Source organism: Mustelus asterias, chromosome 12, assembly GCF_964213995.1.
Source record: "Mustelus asterias chromosome 12, sMusAst1.hap1.1, whole genome shotgun sequence".
Lineage (NCBI taxonomy): Eukaryota > Metazoa > Chordata > Chondrichthyes > Carcharhiniformes > Triakidae > Mustelus > Mustelus asterias.
The window spans coordinates 45,002,403-45,022,316 of NC_135812.1; the positions used below are offsets into that span (position 1 = coordinate 45,002,403).

At 45.8% G+C, this 19,914-nt stretch overlaps 1 protein-coding gene across 1 annotated transcript in view; it reads left to right on the forward strand.

Annotated features, from left to right (window-relative positions):
* Positions 1-17,413, forward strand: part of gas2l2 (growth arrest specific 2 like 2) — a 48,756-nt gene extending 31,343 nt beyond the window's left edge. The window contains exons 4-6 of the mRNA XM_078225961.1: positions 801-897; positions 3,304-3,607; positions 15,628-17,413. Coding sequence (XP_078082087.1) covers positions 801-897; positions 3,304-3,607; positions 15,628-17,413 — 2,187 coding nt within the window. The remainder of the gene's footprint in view (positions 1-800; positions 898-3,303; positions 3,608-15,627) is intronic.
* Positions 17,414-19,914: the final 2,501 nt, after the last annotated feature.

Sequence of the window (19,914 nt, forward strand, 5' to 3'; positions counted from 1 at the left end):
CACTGCTGTCTCACAGTGCCAGGGACCTGGATTAGATCCCTGACTTGGGTCACTGTCTGTGTGGAGTCTGCACGTTCTCCCCGTGTCTGAGTGGGTTTCCTACGGGTGCTCCAGTTTCCTCCCACAGTCCAGAAGATGTGCTGGTTAGGTGCATTGGCTGTGCTAAATTCTCCCTCAGTGTACCTGAACAGTTGCCGGAGTGTGGCAACTAGGGGATTCACAGTAACTTCATTGCAGTGTTAATTTAAGCCTACTTGTGACAATAAAAATAAACTTTAAACTTTAATTCGCACCCAACACTGTGACAAACATCTGCAAATAGCATTTTAACATCGGTACTCAAATGTGCTGACCTCCTGGCAGGCAGGAAGCCTTTGGTTCAAGTTAACAGGCCGGGATTCTCCGACCATACCCGTGACTGGGATTCTGCAGTCCGACTGCAGTGAACAGTGATTTGGCTGAGCGCTAAATTCTCCATTCTCGCTGGCAGAAGCGATGGGGCGTGAACGGCTAGAATAGGGCTAGGTCGCAGTTTCACTGCTTTAATGCAGTCTCAGTTATCACTATTATCGCTCTTCATTCCATCAAGTAGGTGACAGATATTATTTATGCGTCAAAAATGGTTCCAAAATTTGATGGTGAAATTCTGTGCCTGACTCCCACCCATTCGAATTTTACACAAATTGATTCAGGCACTGAAAATGGTTTGTTCTAAATCTGAAGTTCAAAATATAAAGGCTTTCTGTTGGTCTTGTTGAAGAGATAAATTGCTCACACCTTCTTATTTTGTTATTTTGTAGATTTTGCGGAATCATGTGATGGTGCGAGTGGGTGGGGGATGGGACACCCTGGAGCATTACCTGGATAAACATGACCCCTGCCGCTGCACATCGCTCAGTAAGTGCCCATCGCTCAGGAGCTGCTGGCTAAAGAGATGGGGAGGAGGCAGCACTGAGATACAGCAATAGATAGGAATGTAGGAATATAGGGCATAGGAGCCTGTGTAGGCCATTGGAACCTGCTTCACCATTCAACAACATCACAACCAATCTGTGTGTGTTCTCAACTCCACTTTCCTGTCTGACCTCACCCCCCCTGTAACCTTTGACACCAATAATGGATCTAACTCAGGCTTGAATAAGTGCAACGGTCCAGCCTCCACTACTCTCTGGGAAAGAGAATTCCACAAACTAACAGCTGAGTGAAAAAGATTCTCCTCATCTCTGTGCCTTATCTTAAACTATGTTATTATTTGGCTATGAATTCAAACTCTTCCCAAACATTCTAGTTTAATGTGACAAATAAGAACAGGGTTTGACTCTTAATTCTCTTAACAATCTTCCTTTATTTAACATTTAATGCACCAAACTCAAACTTACAACAGTCGCAACACCTTAGCTCTTAACTGAATGTTAGCTCTTTAACTGAACATTAACTGTTTAACTGTACATTAACTCTTTTGTTCTCACTGCAATGATGGAGGTTGAGGGGTGACCTGATAGAAGTCTACAAGATTATGAGGGGCATGGACAGAGTGGATAGTCAGAAGCTTTTTCCCCAGGGTGGAAGAGTCAATTATTAGGGAACATAGGTTTAAGGTGCGAGGGGCAATGTTTAAAGGAGATGTACGAGGCAAGTTTTTTTTACACAGACAGTGGTGGGCTGCCTGGAACTCGCTGCCGGGGGAGGTAGTGGAAGCAGATACGGTAGTGAGTTTTAAGGTGTACCTGGACAAATACAAGAATAGGATGGAAATGGAGGGATATGGTCCCCGGAAGGGTAGGGGGTTTTAGTTTGCATGGGCAGCATGGTTGGTGCAGGCTTGGAGGGCCATAGGGCCTGTTCCAGTGCTGTAATTTTCTTTGTTCTTTGTTAACTGAGCATTAACTCTAGTTCTTCAACTGAAAATAGCTATTACCCAGTTTAGAATGAATTGGCCAGGTCCGTTCCTGATGTAGGATCTATCCTCATGGTCTTCACCGAAGATGTTCTTCGGTGGGGGAAGGGCGGCACCTCTTCTTGTGATGGTCGATCTCTAGAGTTATCGCTGCAAAAAAAGGCTCAAATACATCTCTTTCATCCACAAATTGTTTCAACTTTCCAGGAGGTTCTCTTAATGGTGCAACCAGAAACCAATCACGTTGCTCGATCAGCCAATGGAATTACTTGTAAACAATTCTGTAACACTCACCTAAGCTTGCATGTAGGACACATAAGGGGCGATTTTGCCATTTTATTTCTAAGTGCTTGAAATTTTTGGGCATGTTTTCAGGTCCCCCCCATGCGCACTCTGCCTGCAAAATTTTGAGCAAATCTTTGCTCGCTGTAGAAGGCTGTGGGTGGGGCCTGAAAGCCTGCAGAGGGATGTAGTGCGCATGTGCAGGCCTCTGATGCTGCACATGCGCATTAGCAGTGGCAGGGGTCTGACAGAAAAGAGAGACCTGTTAGGCCGATGCTAGTGCAGACTGCCTGAAGCAGGTCCCCCCCCCCCTCCTGCAATCGCGGGGCCCGCAGCCCGAGATGAAACCCCCACCGACCCCTGCCGCCCAGACCGATTGTAGACCCCCTCTCCCCCACCAATCGTGGACCTGCCACTCTCCCCCGCCGATCCCTGTAGAGTGGCAGTGGACCGCCTCTCCCTCCCCACCCCCCCCCCCACCGATCCCTGCAGACTGGCAGCGAGCCCCCTCCTCCATAAGCCCACCTCCCCATTAGCCCCTCCCCCATTAGACCCTCCCCTACATTAACCCCTTCCCATTGGCCCCACCCCACACTGGCCCCGCCCCACTGGCTACTCCCTGCATTTGCCCTGCACCCACTGGCCCCTCAACCATTAGCCCCACCCCCTGGCACTACCTGGTGGGCATTGCCCAGGTGCCAGACTGGCATTGCCCAGGTGCCAGGGTGGCACTGCCTTGGTGCCAGGGTGGCACTTCCAGTCTGGCACTGCCCAAGGAGCAACACCCCCTTGCCCTTGGTCTTCCTGGGGGGCCTCAATGGCCTCTGGTTCCATCGGCGAGGCCAAGTTGACTGCTCCATGTTCATGGGAGCATGTCTATTCCTTGCTGGCGAGAACCTTTCTCAGCGTCATAAAGTGGGGGGGCGGGGGGTGGACAATTGAGTGCCAGGCTCGCTAAGCAGATATAAAACAACATTACAATAAATTCACATGCATTAACCTGCCTGCGTGATATTTTAGGCATCTGAGTCAGATTTTTAATGAATCTGCTGTCAATTAAGTTTAGGATTGCACAACCGATGATAGATTTCCAGTAATTGAATCATAACGTCAATTTCTCCCAGCTCACAAGCAGGCAGCCAGATTCAGCAGCCCACACAGGTCCACCACCCCAGTCCACGAGATCAAGGCTCGCCTGCCCCCGAGGAGCGACCAGACAAACAAGCCGCAGACAACCCTCATTCTGTCCAGATCGCAAAGCCCCATGCCTCCCGTGGAGTGGAGACTCAACACGCCGTCTGCTCTTTCACTGAGGAGTCGCAGTGCCGTTCGGCCCCCATCGCCAGATGTTCACACCACCTCTGGAGGGAATTCAATCACCAGGGCACCCCGAGACAAGTCCGAGCCTCGGCAGCTCTTTCAAACCAGGTAGGGGCACTTACGCATCGCTCTTCCCCTGAGAAAGGTTTATCAAATAGCGATAACATTCTACTAAGATATAGGAGCAGAAGTAGGCCATTTGGCCCATCGAGTCTGCTTCGCCATTCAATGAGATCATGACTGATCTGATATAAATTCTACCTTCCCGCTTTAACCCTGGATTCCCTTACTGATGAAAAATCTGTCTATCAGCCTTGAACATACCCAGCCTCTACGGTAAAGAATTCCACAGATTCACTGCCCTCAGAGAGAAGAAATTCCTCCTCACCTCCGTCTTAAATGGGCAACCCCCTTACTCTGAGATTATTCCCTCTGGTTCCAGACTCTCCCACAACAGGAAACAACCTCTCAGCATCTACCCTGTCAAACCCCCTGAGAATCCTATATGTCTCAATAAGGTCGTGTCTCATGCTTCTAAACTCCAATGAGTACATACCCAACCTACTCAACCTCATAAGAAAATCCTCCATATCCAGGATCAACCTAGTGAACCTTCTCTGGACTGCCTCCAATGCCAGTATATCTTTCCTCAGACAAGAGAACCAAAACTGTGCGCAGTATTCCAGTCCTGGTCTATCTTTATACATATTGATATATTTAATAGGAAACATCTCCGCAATCTATTTGCAAAAAACTTTTACATCTTTAGAACATCCCAAAACATATAACAGCCAATGATGGGTAATCATGATTGATTTGTGAATCTGTGGCGGCCAGTTGCTAACAGCAGGGTCCTAGCAATGGGACTGAAACAATATAGCCTCAAATCCGCATGGCCAAATTAAAGGGTCCCTTCGTTATTAAGGACATCAAAATACGGCTCAGCAAACAGTAATTAGAACATTGACTGAAACAACAGATCGTCTGGTGTACGAACAGCCGTACAAGAATTGATAGCAGAAGTAGGCCATTCGGCCCCTCGATCCCGCTCCGCCGTTCACAGCTGATCTGATTGTGGCCTCGACTCCACATTGGGCCTACCCCCAATAATCTTTAATTCCCTTTTAGTCAAGAATCTGTCTTAACTCAGCTTTAAGATTATTCATTGACCCTGCCTAGAGGCGTTAGCTCAGGGATAAGTGTTGATCAGGAAATTGGGAGCATTGTGACCAATGAAAGTTGAATATGAAAATCCCATTGGGCTACTTCTGTCCCTTGAGAAGGGGTTGGGGGAAAGGGGGAGGGAGACGGGGAAGGTTGGAGTTTAATTGAGGTGTGAATATTTGGGCAAAGTTAAAGGGGTGAATAGTGAAAGTTTATTTCCACTTGGTAGTGAATCAGTGACAAGGGGATAGGGAAGTTGGCATCACCAATAGAAGCATAAAAGGAAGAAGGTTTCTTTCTGAAAAGTAGGGGTGCAGTCCCCACCGCAGAAAGTGAGTCCATTTGTTCCTATAGGTTTTACCTGAGGTGGGTGTGTTACAGTCTAACACATCTCTAATAAGCATCCCATTTGAACATCAGGATTTATTTTTATTAATTTACGGGACGTGGGCGTCATTGACTGGGCCAGCATTTATTGCACATCCCTAATTGCCCTTGTTCACAGGGTATTTAAGAATCAGCCACATTGCTGTGGGTCTGGAGTCACTTATAGCCCAGGGCAGGTGAGGATGGCAGATTTCCTTCCCTAACATTCATCAGTGAACCAGATAGATGTTTTACAACAATAATTTCACGGTCATCATTAGACTTTTAAATCCAGATTTAAAACAAAAATTAAATTCAGATTCCACCATGGAATCCAGGTCCCCTAAGCATTACTCTAGGTTTCTTGATTATCTGTCCAGGGACAATGCCACTACACCACCACCCCCCACAGATATAAGACCATAAGATATAGGAGCAGAATTAGGCCATTTGACCCATTGAGTCTACTCCGCCATTCAATCATGGCTGATAAGTTTCTCAACCCTATTCTACTGCCTTTTCACTGTAACCTGTGGTCCCCTTACCAATCAAGGACCTATCTATCTCTGTCTTAAATACACTCAATGATTTGGCCTCCACAGCCTTCTGTGGCAATGAATTCCATAGATTCACCACCCTCTGGCTGAAGAAATTTCTCCTCATCTCGGTTCTAAAGGGTCGTCCCTTTACTCTGAGGCTGTGCCCTCAGATCCTAGTCTCTCCTACTCATGGAAACATCTTCCCCATGTCCACTCTATCAGTCTTTCAGTATTCTGTAAGTTTCAGCGTGATCCCCCTCTCATATGGGAGATTTTCAACTCCCTCTGGCAATTATGAATATCTGAATCAATATCTATGTGCAGAACATCGTCACTAATGTGATCACACCTTAATGAGGTACAAGGAACTGATTGAAGCTACTTGGAGTCCTGACGTTGTTTGAAATCAGGGCTTTTTAAGTTGGTTAAATGAACGCAATTAACAGATTGGGCGAATCGCCATCATCCGATTTGTTATCCCTGGCATGGCAAAATCATTTCTGGTTCAAAAGAGCAGCAGTTTAAGCAGCGCCTTTGTTTTTGACCCCGATGGTAATGGCCATTCTAGGTATCTGCCCGTGGTAAGCTTAAAATTTGTAAGTGTATTTATTAGTGTCACAAGTAGGCTTACATAAACATGGCAATGAAGTTACTGTGACAATCCCCTAGTCGCCACACTCTGGCGCCTGTTCGGATACTCAGAGAGAATTTAGCATGGCCAATCCACCTAACCAGCATATCTTTCGGATTGTGGGAGGAAACCGGAGCACCCAGAGGAAACCCACACAGATATGGGGAGAATGTGCAGACTTTGCACAGACAGTGACCCAAGCTGGGAATTGAACCCAGGTCCCTGGCGCGGTGAGGCAGCAGTGCTAACCAGTGTGCCACCATGCTGCTTGGAGCTTAGCAGCATGAGTGCTGGGCACTGTATTAGAATTCACAATGAATAATCACAAGCAACTTTTAAAACCAACACAAATCATGGTATTTAAAAGAACATTGGATATACTTGTGTGAAAGGAAAATATTAAATTGTATGAGAAGGAGCGGGGATTTAGGATCTGATGGCAGATGAGAGATGGTGTAGTGCTAATATCATTGGACTAGTAATCCAGAGGCCCAGGCTAATTCTGTGGGGACATGGGATCAAATCCTATCATGATGGAATTTTAAATTCAGTTTATAAAATCTGGAATAGAAAAGCCAGGAATCGAACCCGGGTCCCTGGAGCTGTGAAGCAGCAGTACTAACCACTGTGTCACTGTGCCGCCACTTTTGATGATGGGCTAACTTTGAAATGTTAACTTGTCGCTCCTCCCCTCATATGCTGTGCCCGGCCTGGTGAGCATTTCCAGAACTTCCTACGTTTCCTGCATCTATTGTACTTCATTTATTATTTCTCAAGGGAGCGACACATGGAGGAGAATGGAATAAAGGATAAATGGCTGACTATTCTGAAGGAGGAGATGAATTATGGGCTAGGCTGGACGGGCTGAATGGATCATGCAATTCTGAAAATCTCTCTTTTTGACCAAGCGTTAGTTCACTATTCCTAAAGTCCATCAGCTGTGCCATGTTCCTGGATTGTGTGGGGTGTTCTGTTATGTTGATTGGTTTTGTCACCCGCTTTCCCTCGATTTGAGGTTGAAATCTACTCAGAGTGATCTGCCTTGGGTCATCATGTGACTGAGTAGGCCGATTCTCAGCCCACACGTAGTTGGGCTCAGTGGGCAGGACGTTCCGTGAGAGAATGGGATTGGAGTGAAGGAATTGCTTCCTTTGCGTTCTTCTCTGCCTCACCATTAAGAGGTTGGGTCGCAAAGCGTGATGCAACTTGATCCACAAGTTGTAGCCATTTTGAACGATTCGTGGAAAGCTCTTCGCAGTCATTAATGTCAGTGCTGCCCCGCTTCAAGCAGAGTTTCTTTGAAGAATTTTCTTTGTCCTCCCTTGGAACATTGGCCTTTTGAAAGCTGAGAGAACTGAACCTGTCAGGAAACTTGGCTTTTGGCCATCTGGACCCAGTGAGCTGGCCATAAAGTTGATTCTGTTGGAGTTTTGCCTGAATTGCTTGTGGAGCAGGTCTCAAGAAAGGCACCAGCATTTGTTCAATGTTCCTCCCACTGAATCTGGAGGATGCGGCGGATGCCTTGCTGATGGAATTTCTCCTGCACTCACTGATACATAGTCCAGCTCTCACTGCAATGCAGGAGTGCGGTGATACAACACTCCGAGTCTCTACACTCGGACTTTATTGACTTGGGGAGATCTTTGTTCTCAAGATTTCCTGCTGTAGTCCGTAGAAAACTCTGCTGGTGCAATTGATCCATTGTTGGATCTCTTCATCAATGATAGTGTTTGAGAGAGGTTGCTGCCAAGGTATGGGAAGTGCTGAACATATCCTAGAATCTCTCCTTCAGCGTGTACGGAAGGTGGACTATTTGGCTGACGTACGAGTTTGTAGGCAGAATTGGAGAGATAGAATAGCTTGCAAATCTGGTGAAAAGTGGGCAATAATACTGCAGGCACCCGCAAACTGGAGATTATGTTTCTCCTCCCAAATCTATAGGATGAGTACATCGCACTCATATTGATTTGGGCAAAAGTCTACCAGCTATGAAGACCTCAGCTGGAATAGATTGGTGCCGCAAGCTTTGTTGTTTATCTTGCAGCTCTCCTATCGATGGTGGTCCATTGATGCTTTAGGAGCGTCTTGAAGGAAGAGAGAGAGGTAGAGGAGGAAAGTTCAGAGCTTGGAGCCTAGACTGAAGGCATAACCTCCAGTAATGGGGCAAGAAATATTGTTGCTGCTGTGTTATCCTGCATGCTGTTGGGGAAGCACACATTGAGTGACGTGAGAGCCAGGTGTGTGTGCCACAGGCTGCTGGGATTTCATAGAATCCCGACAGTACACAAGGAGGCCATTTGGCCCATTGAGTCTGTACCAGCCAATACCGCACCCAGGCCCTATTCTCGTAACCCCACACATTTACCCCTCTGATCCCCCTGACACTAGGGTCAATTTAACATGGCCAATCAACCTAACCTGCACATCTTTGGCCTGTAGGAGGAAACCGGAGCACCCGGAGGAAACCCACGCAGACACAGTGAGAACGTGTAGACTCCACACAGTGGTTAGTACTGCTGCCTCACATCGCCAGGGACCTGGGTTCAATTCCGGCCTTGGGTGACTGTGTGGAGTTTGCACGTTCTCCCCGTGTCTGCTCCGGGTGCTCCAGTTTCCTCCCACAGTCCAAAGATAGATTGGGGAGGCAATGGCCTAGTGGTATTATCGCTAGACTATCAATCCAGAAACTCAGCAAATGTTCTGGAGACCCGGGTTCGAATCCCACCATGGCAGATAGTGGAATTTGAATTCAATAAAAAAAATCTGGAATTAAGAGTCTACTGATGACCATGAAACCATTGTCAATTGTCGGAAAAACTCATCTGATTCACTAGTGCCCTTTAAAGAAGGAAATATGCCGTCCTTACCTGGTCATACCTACATGTGACTCCAGAGCCACAGCAATGGTTGACTCTCAACTGCCATCTGAACAAGGGCAACTAGGGCTGGGCAATAAATGTTGGCCAGCCAGCAATGCCCATGTTCCACAAATGAATATAAAAATAAGATGTGCAAGTTAGATGGATTGGCCATAGTAAATGTGCAGGGTTGCGGGATAGGGCGAAAGTATGGGTCTCGGTGGGTTGCTCTTTCAAAGAGTCAGTGCAGATTCAATGGGCTGAATGGCCTTCTCCTGCACTGTGGGGATTCTGTGGTTCACATCTGGCTATCTGCATTGCTGTTCTATCTTGGGAGATGAAGACTTACAACCAAACCTGATCTTTTCACTTGAAGCATGTGTGCTTGCATTGTGATGGGGTTAGGTCATTGAGTTTCAATATGGGACAGTAATCCTAACTGTAAACCTGTCCCCATTTCTTTCACCCTCACAGAGCACTGACCGAACATTATAACTGAACCTTGCAGTGCCAATTTTTACATTTCACCTTTTCATTTTTGAATTGGCTCCCATCCCCCCCACTCCAGTACCTGCTCCAAGGTAACCTGAGCAAGACTTCCCCACAAAGAAACAAGCTCATCATGATTTGATCTTTCTCCAGGCAAGTTCCTGCCCACAGTTTTCCAGCATTTCAGGGCAAACCTACAAAATCAATCAATACGTTATCATAATCAGATAGATGACAACATAAGACTCTCCTCTCTCCCGGTCACTTCTCCTTTCATCCTTCCTCATTCTCCCCATCAATGTTTCCGGACATCTCCCATCAATTCAACCCTTCCCTCGTACATAACCTTGAAACAAATGTCCTTGAAAGCCACTTGGGTTAATTTCTAGGAAATGTCTATCATGAGTACATTGTTTCAAACATGTGTGCGGGTATTTCCACCACCCTCTTTATTACGGACCACAGGGGATGAGCAATAAATTCCAGCCATGCCAGCGATATCCATGTTCTAGAACTTTAAAAATACAATTGGTCCAAATGGCCTCCTGTGCATAAATGCTTTCCAATTCCACAGCTCTATCTGCCTCATTTATATGCACAGATTTGCCCCTGTATGTTTTCCGTGAAGCACGATGTGATTTGATTTACAATCCCCCTGCATACAAACGACATGTAAATGAACAGCTTGTTTCCCACCTCTGTGAACAACGCTAACTAACGGTAGTTATTCATTGGAATGGATTGATCCATTTAATTGCCGATTATTTGGTACAAGAGTCCAACCCGCCACGGGCATTAATCTATCCTCGGTGAATCTGCCTGTGAAAAGAGGCAGTTTGTTGTTCAAATTAGCTTTGTGTTCGACATCACCTTTTTCAGCCCTGCCTCTAACTAAAGGGGAATCTCATTCACTGAGACTGCGTTTATGCTGTATCTACTGGTCCGTTCCAGTGGTGAATACTTGTGTTAGATGGCCTGGCTGCTGTCTTCGACTGGAACACAGTAAGAGTTTTAACAACACCAGGTTAAAGTCCAACAGGTTTATTTGGTAGCAAATACCATTAGCTTTCGGAGCGCTGCTCCTTCGTCAGATGGAGTGGAAATGTTACTGGGAGTGGAACTCCCAGAGAAATCCCTGCAACTATCTTTTTAAGTTTTAAGGTTTATTTATTAGTGTAACAAGTAGGCTTACATTAACACTGCAATGAAGTTACTGTGAAAATCCCCTAGTTGTCTATTTGGGTACACTGAGGGAGAATTTAGTGTGGCCAATGCAGCGAGTTTGGAACCCCGGACTTGTTCTAACTGTTAATTATCTACATAATGGATGGGATGGATAATGTAACGCCACCATTACACTCTGAGGTTATGATCCCACATTTGTCTCGTGTCAGATCTCTACAATCTCTCATAATTTAAAATTGGAGTTATGAGCTATTGCGCATGAACCACTTTAACACTGAAATATTGGTGGAGTGTAAGGACTGAAACACAGGGACCTCCTGAGCTCAGGCAGTTTGTGTATTGTCGGTGGGTTCTGCACCATCCTGACATTGATGGACACGCATTATCTAGTGGGGAAGGGGGGCACTAAGACGCACCACTGAGCTGCTGCTTCAGGAGAGAATGGGGAGCTCCAGCTAAAGATTGGGATAATGTAGGAAGTCATTTCTACCAGTTGCCTGACGCCCTTTGACTGGGTTGTCCCAGAATTTTGAACCAGCCAAAGGCCCTTATGCCCAACTGCTCCATGGCTGCTTCACTGAGGATGCCGGAGGGGCAGTGCAGGGGAATAGGTACCATCAACTCACCAGACCGGCCTCTGTTCACTCAATCAGGTCACAGGGGGACCGAGGCACTTGTGTCAGTACTGCACTGGCATGTCAGCCTCGGGTTTGGAGTGGAGCTGAAACTACAATCAGGGCCCAAAGTACCACCAACTTGGCAACCCTTGCATTTGACTATTATCACATTATTAGTAATGATTGTTAGTGTATCATTGGTGGCAATTGTAATGCAATTTAACCAGAACTGTAAATTGTTGGACTCTTCATAAATCAGCATGGGAATATTGGAATTCCATTTGCTCTGAACCTCTACCCTTCACAGGGACTCTGCAACCAGTCAGGAAATGCAATGTTGAAATCCCACCCAGCATCACCACCAGTCTTTGACAGAAATTAGAAATGTACCTGGGCTCACTTTTGGACTCCGAATTGGCACAACACAACCAGGAGACAAAGCCAAAACTGGGCCAGAAGCCTTATTTAAATCATTCCACCAAAGTGCCAGTTCCTGACACACCCTGCCCATTTGAAGTACTAATATCAGACTGCTTACTTTTTTTCATTCTTTCATGGGATGTTCAAAGGTCAACATTTGTTGTCCATACCTAACTTCCCCCTGAGAAGGTGGTGGTGAGCTGTCTTCTTGAGCCTCTGCAGTCCCTGTCGTGTAGGTACACCCAGTAAGAAGTTTAACAACACCAGGTTAAAGTCCAACAGGTTTATTTGGTAGCAAAAAAATATCTATCACACTTTTTTTGCTACCAAATAAACCTGTTGGACATTAACCTGGTGTTGTTAAACTTCTTACTGTGTTTACCCCAGTCCAACGCCGGCATCTCCACATCGTGTAGGTACACTCACAGTGCTGTTTGGGAGCGATTTTGACCCAGCGACAGTGAAGGAATGGCAATATAGATTCAAGTCAGGATGGTGTATGGAGGAATTTGCAGGTGGTGGTGTTCCCATGTATCTGCTTCCTTTGTTCTTCTAGATGGTCGAGGGTTGGAAGGTGCTGTTGAAGGTGTTGCTGTAGTGCATCTTGCAGTTGGTAAACATGGCTGCCTTTGGTGATGGAGGGAGTGAGTGCTCACGGTGGTGGATGGGGTGCCACTTAAGCGGGCTGCTTTGTCTTGGGATGGTGTCGAGCTTTGACAGTTGTTGGAGTCACACTTACCAGGCAAGATATTCTATCACACTCCTGACCAGGGCCTTGCGCATGGTGGACAAGCTTTGGAGAGTCAGGAGGTGAGTTACTCACTGCAGAATTCCCAGCCTCTGACCTTTATGTAACTGGTCCAGCTCAGTTTCTGATAACCCTCAGTATGTTGATAGTGGGGATTCAGTGATGGTAATGCCATTGAATGTCTTCGGCAAATGGTTAGATTCTCACATGTTGATAATGGTCATTTTCTAATACTGAGTGGTGAAAATGTTACTTACCTCTTATCAGCCTGAGCCTAGATATTGTCCACATCTAGCTGCATATTGCATGGACTGCTTCAGTATCTGAGGAGTTGCGAATGATATGGAATATTGTGTGATCAATAGGGAACATCCCCGCTTCTGACCTTAAGAGGGAAGGAAAGTAATTGGTGAAGCAGCTGAAGGTGGTTGGGCCTAGGACACTAACCCTGAGGAACTCCTGCACTGATGTCCTGGGACTGAGATAATTGGCCTCCAATAACCACCACCATCTTCCTATGTGCCAGGTATGACTCCAACCAGTGGAAAGTTTCCTCCCTAAATTCAGTTTTGCTAGGGCTCCTTGATGCCACACTAGATCTTGGCCTTGATATCAAGGGCTGTCACTCTCACCTCACCTCTATCTTGGGTCCAGCTCTTTTGTCCATGTTTGGACTAAGGCTGTGATAAGGTCAGGAGCCAAGAGGTCCTGGTGGAACCCAAACAGAGCATTATTGAGCAGGTTATTGCTGACTATGTGCTGCTAGATAGCACTGTTGACAACACTTTCTGTTATTCTGCTGATGGTTGAGAAGAGGCTGATGAGGCAGTAATTGAAGGTGTTGGGTTCGTCCTGCTTTTTGTGGCCAGCACACACCCAGGTAATTCTCCACATTGTTGGGTAGATGCCAGTGATGTAGCCACACTGGACATGACCCAAAGCTGGGTCACTGGAAGAGGTGCTGGAGCAGGTGGGTGGGAGACAGTACCAGGCTATAGGTGTGGTGGGAAGAAAGATTCTTCTGTTGGTCCCAGGACATCACTGCAGGAGATCCTCGGGGAAGTCTCCTAGGCCCAACCAGTTTCACCTCTTCATCTATGACCTTCATTCCATCATAAGGTCAGAAATGTGGATGTTCGCTGACGACTATACAATGTTCAGCACCATTCGCAACTCCTCCGATACTGAAGCAGTCCATGTTCAATTGCAGCAAGACCTGAACAATATCCAGGCTTGGGCAGATTAGTGGCAAGTAACATTCACAGGCAATGACCATCTGCAACAAGAGAGAATCTAACCATCACCCCTTGACATTCAATGGAATCATCATTGCTGAATCACCCACCATACACAATCCTGGATGTTCCCATTGACCAGAAACTGAACTGGACTAGCCATATAAATACTGTGACTACAAGAGCAGATCAGAGGCTGGGAATTCTGTGGAGAGTAACTCACTCCCTCACTCTCCAGAGTTTGTCCACCATTTACAAGGCATAAATCCGGAGTGTGATGGAATACTCTCCACTTGCTCGGATGAGTGCAGCTCCAAAAACACTCAAGGTTCTCAATGCTATCCAGGAGAAAGCAGTCCACTTGAATGGCACGCCACCCACCACCTCAAACATTCATTCCCTCCACCACAGAAACACAGTGTGCACCATCTGGAAGATGCACTGCAATAACTTACCAAGGATCCTTCAAGTAGTACCTTCCAAATCATTCCTTCACTGTCATTGGATCAAGATCCTGTAACTTCTTCTCTAACAGCACTGTGGATGTACCCACACTATATAGACTGCAGCGGTTCAAGATGGCAGCTCACCACCATCTTCTAAAAGGGCAGCTAAGGATGGGAAGCAGATACCGACCGAGCCAGCGATGCCCACATTCTGTGAAATTAAAAAACCTGCCATTTCTGTAATGTCTATCTCTGATCTGGATGCTATATTCATGCAGTGCACCATGCTGAGGAACTCCTCCTTCTCTCTGACTACAAGGCAACTGTTACTGACATACTTATTTCAAAAAAATTCTCACAAAATTTGCTGGTGGCTGGAGAGGACACTGAAAAATCCCAAGTGGAGCCAGCTACGACATCAGTTCCCCTGGTGGCACAGTGGTTAGCACTGCTGTCTCACAGCACCAGGGACCTGGATCCAATTCCAGCACACATACCTTTACACACGAGGACGGCCTCAACCGGGATATTGGGTTCATGTCACACTATCTGTAACCCCCACAGTTGCCTGGACCTGCCGAGTTTCACTGGCTGTCTTGTCTGGAGACAATACACATCTTTTTCGCCTGTCTTGATGCTCTCTCCATTCACATTGTTTTGTTTCTTAAAGACTTGATTAGCTGTAAGTATTCACATTCCAACCATTATTCATGTAAATTGAGTCTCTGTCTTTATATGCCCTGTTGGTGAACAGAATTCCCACTCACCTGAAGAAGGGGCTTGGAGCTCCGAAAGCTTGTGGCTTTTGCTACCAAATAAACCTGTTGGACTTTAACCTGGTGTTGTTAAACTTCTTACTGTATTCCAGCCTCAGGTCACTGTCTGTGTGGAGTTTACACATTCTCTCCGTGTCTGCGTGGGTTTCCACCGGGTGCTCCAGTTTCCTCCCACAGTCCAAAGATTTGCAGATTAGGTTGATTGGCCATGTTAAATTGACCCTTAGTGTCAGGGTAAATTAGTAAAGGTAAATATGTGGGGTTATGGGGATAAGGCCTGGGTGGGTTTGTTTTTGGTACAGGCTCAATGGGCTGAATGGCCTCCTTCTGCATGGTAGGATTCTACGGTGCCTCCTATGGTCATCTGATTATGATGGAGGGGCCTTTGATTATGATTAGTGCCTGCTTTAGGCAGTCACCCAGAATGCCTGCAGAACTGCCCTCATCAATATGGCTCAGGTCCAATAAGGATCATTGTTGGGTGAAATTGTCCTTTTTGCCAACCCTTCTCTTTCCTATCAGGAAAACAGGCACTGGGAGGAACTGTTTCTACCCAAATTCTTACTCAATTAACAATTATCTCAGCTCTTCACAAGGGGAAAGAAGTACTTTTTTTCGCCTTTCTATTAATAGAAATGTTTTTGGTTTATTTAGGCAAAAGGATCGGCCATCTACTCCTTCTTACCAGATGTCAGTCAACATTGGCAGCAGCAGGGCCAACTCCAACACTACCACGGCGGCTAGGACAGGGAGAGAGAGGAGCAGGACTTTGCCAGTATCTTCCAAACCATGTCCTGTAGCTCAGGAGAACAAACGCTCCATTGTCCCTTCAACGGACAGCAAGAAAGTACCAAAGCAACTTATTGTTCCTCAACAATCTGATAACAGGTTGAACCGGACTTGGACTAATGCCCAATTTGTGGAGTCCAAAATGGACCAAAGTAACTCAAATGAGAGCAAACAGAGCATCAGTAGTTTTTCACAGACGCACAGACCTACTTCAGAAACGACACCCAGAATCTCCAAAGGATCAGCAAGGAGTTATTCACCTGTGCCTGGTCGAGTGAGCAAGATCTCAGTGGCTCAGGAGACTGAGAAGAAAAGCGAGAAGGGTCAAGTAACTCACCGACCTCTTCGCCTAGCTGGCACCTGGCAAGAAAGCTGTTGGCAAGAATCAAAATGTACCAGCAAACCCCTCACGGACAGAGCAAAAAAAGGGACTCAACAAAAAAGTCCAATTCGATCGCGGACCCCAGACCCTTACAGCATAAATAACAACAACAACAAAGGCATCAACAATGACAAGAAGGAGCTGTGTTTATTCACACCGCCGCCGATTAACCCTGCACAGGAGTCAGAACTATACAAAAGTCTTGAAGATGAAATTGCATCCAATATGAAAGCTCTGGAGGTGCATCTAGGTGAGGACAATCTGGAGGACAGTGGTGTCAATGCGTTTGCCTCCGTGTCTAGTCTGTCCAGTTCTTCAAAATGGAAGGAGTTTAAAAGACTTGACTCTCCCAGTTCATCCAAGTGTTCAGTTTCCTCCTTCCCAGGTGCACCCAGTTATTTTGGGAACATCAATAGGCCTTGCAGCTGCAGCAAGGTGGCTTCGACCCAGCCAATCACAATGACCGAGAATGGCAGCAATTTCAATGCTGTTCTTGCTGAACTGGTCGGCGGAACACCAAAGCTCAACCGTGTGGACATTGAGAACTGGATAGCAAAGAGCCCGCCACAAATGGTGTTCACTGATTCTAATGCTGATTTACAGACAGCAGCTTTGAGGACCATTGAAAGCAGCAAACTGTTTTCTGACAGAGCTGAGGTACAAAGTGCACGACGTTCTGGTTCAATGTCTCTTCAGTTCAACCAAGAAAACAGTGGCTTTAAGGGCACAAGTCCAGGTAGTGTGGAGAGTCCTGTAACGCCTGCTCAGAATGCTCTTGAGGTGAATTCCAAGTCCACAAATGAAGGATCCGATACCAATTCATCCTTGGAATGGCCAGATCCACCCAGTGCTCTCCAGACAGCCAGAGTTCAACAAGTAAGGCAAAAACGGTCACTAAAGAAACCGGAGAGAGTCCCTTCCATCTATAAGCTAAAGCTTCGGCCTAAAATACGCCCCAGAAGGGACAACAGACCCGAGAAGAAGCCGTCGAAAATTCCCACTCCCTTATCTTATAGGGCGGCAGACAAAACGTTGAAAGGGATGACAAAACCTGGAAGCTCCCACAAATCCCTCAAAGCCAACAGCAAGATTTCAAAGCCTAAGGTTCAGGGAAAACCGATCCACACTTTGTATTTCACAAAACCTGAGGAAGATCGTGGCTCGGGAGAAGACCCTTGGCCTCCTCAGCACAGAGGCCGAACTGCAGTAGCACAACGATCCATCATAGAGGACACTCAGAGAAAGGAAGATGAAGAATCTTGGGTTTAAGAGCTTGGGGAACAAAAAAATCTTTATAAGTATCTCAACCTCAAGCAATTCTTTGTTGGCCATCAATATTTTTGTGTGGGCTGATCTTTAGTTTAACACAAACACCTTAAATCCCAGTACTTAACAGCTTGGCAAACAAAAAAACCCGCCCTGGAAGAACCCACTTGTCACTTTGAAAGCAAACAGGTTTTCTAATGAAGTTAAATGTGATGATAATTGCATAAAGCAAAGGTACAAGAAAACAAGAACCACAAAAATTGCACTATTTAATGCTAATTATACCTAATAGCTGGAGAAGATCAAGCAGAATGTGGGGGAACTGTTTGAAACTCAACAAGGGCATTGAATGAGTGACCTTTTCTGGTCATGAATTGACATATTTATTTATCATTATTTTATACCATGATCAGTTTAGGATGCCTACACTAACGTGTTGGCTCCCAAAAGTAATTGTTTACAAATTCTGATTTTTAAAAAAATTGTTTACAAGTAATTTCACTAATGATTATAATGAGCTGATGTTGCCCGTTTTTATAGACATAGATGGCGTTTCCTTTGTCTTTTAAACTTTGCTTTATCAGATCACCTCTGATGCTGTTCTTTTCCACATTGTTGAATACTAAATCCCTAATTTATCCCCCAGTATACATATTTCAATAAGGATCTGATGAACCCAGAGGCCTGGTCCTTCATCTGACGCCCTGATCTCTCGCCTGCCCCGACTTGCCAGTAAGTGGAGGCCAGGGCATAGAGGACATGAGGGTATGTAAGCGAGTAATTTATAATTTGTCATGCCATTCGGGGGTGAAGCCAAGAAATGCTTAGAATCCTTACAGTGCAGAAGGAGGCCATTCGGCCCATCGAGCCTGCACCGACAACAATCCCACCCAGGCCCTAATCCCGTAATCCCTATCTCTTCACACAATTCTTCACATTCCTCCCAAAAATTTGTTGCAGTTTGGAGGGGAGGCAGTGGCGCAGTGGTATTGTCACTGAACGAGTAATCCAGAAGACGCAGGGTAATGCTGTGGGGATCCGGGTTCAAATCCCACCAAGGCGGATGGGGAAGGCAGTGGTGTAGTGATATTATTGCTGGACTAGTAATCCAGAGATGCAAGGTAATGCTCTAGGAACCTGGGTTCACATCCCACTGAGGCAAATGGAGGAGGCAGTGGTGTTGTGGCATTGTCGCTGGACTAGTAATTCAGAGGCCTAGGTTAATGCTGTGAGGACGTGTGTTCGAATTTTCCCATGGGAATGAAAAAGAATCTGGAATCAAAAGTCTAATGATGACCATGAAACCATCATTGATTGTCATAAAAACCCATCTGGTTCACTAATGTCCTTTAGGAAATCTGCCATCCTTATCCTGTCTGGCCTACATGTGACTCCAGACCACAGCAATGTGGTTGACTGTTAAATGCCCTTAAATCAGTTGAGGACAATTAGGGATGGGCAACATTAACAGAATGGATCGATTTTTGTTAGGCAGGCATACAAAGGGTTACAGAAAGTACTTATAATGCATAATAATTGATTAGTAGAATCACCCAGGAGTGCTGAATACTCTATTCCGAATTTCCAATAATCCCACAATATACAGACGAAAGGAGGTTATACCAAGGCTGTGCATTAACAAGTCCTGGGATAATGGATGCAGTAAATGGAAGAATTACCTCTTGTGCTCTGCGTGCCAATGTTATTAATACATTTAGCATTTTGCTCTATCTAATGCACACCATCCTCGATTGGAAAACAGCCGAGGTTTCACAATTCAGATTGACTATTTCTTGGTAAAATGTTTTGTCAGTTCACTGACCCCCACCTCCCACTCACGCACAGAAACTTTCAATTCTATGGTATCTAAATTTTAACGAGCTGTTATTTTTGTTGCGTGCCTTCGATTTTTTTTGGCAGTCAATTTTTATTTGGAAGAAGAATAGACAATCATAATATTTACAATAAAGAGATGTTTCACTGAAATATTTGTGTGATTTAATGGGGTGTGAACAAATGAATCATGACAGCTTTTCCGTTACAAATTCCTGTGACGTATTTATAATGGGCACTGCCTATGTAAACCCGTCACGCTGTAACAATGCCCTCCTGCCAGGTGTAGCCTTTCAAAGATATTCTACTTGAAAGTGACATACGCTGGGGCACCACATCTCGAGCACCATACATATATCAGCTGAAATGAAGATCTGTCATTCTTGTTAATCAAATATCCTATTCACTAAATAGTTGAAGCAAAGACGGTCTGTTTTTGGGAAGTAACAATAAGGAAAGGGTAGGCACCATGGTACCGAGCAATCTAATTACTTTCTGTTTATTCTTAAGGTCGATCTTCTTGGAGATCCTCTCCACTTGGAGCCAGCAGTTGCGGTGTCGATGGTAGCCATGACGTGAGTCGCTCACCTGATGAAGGAGCAGCACTCCGAAAGCTTGTGGCTTGTGCTACCAAATAAACCTGTTGGACTTTAACCTGGTGTTGTGAAACT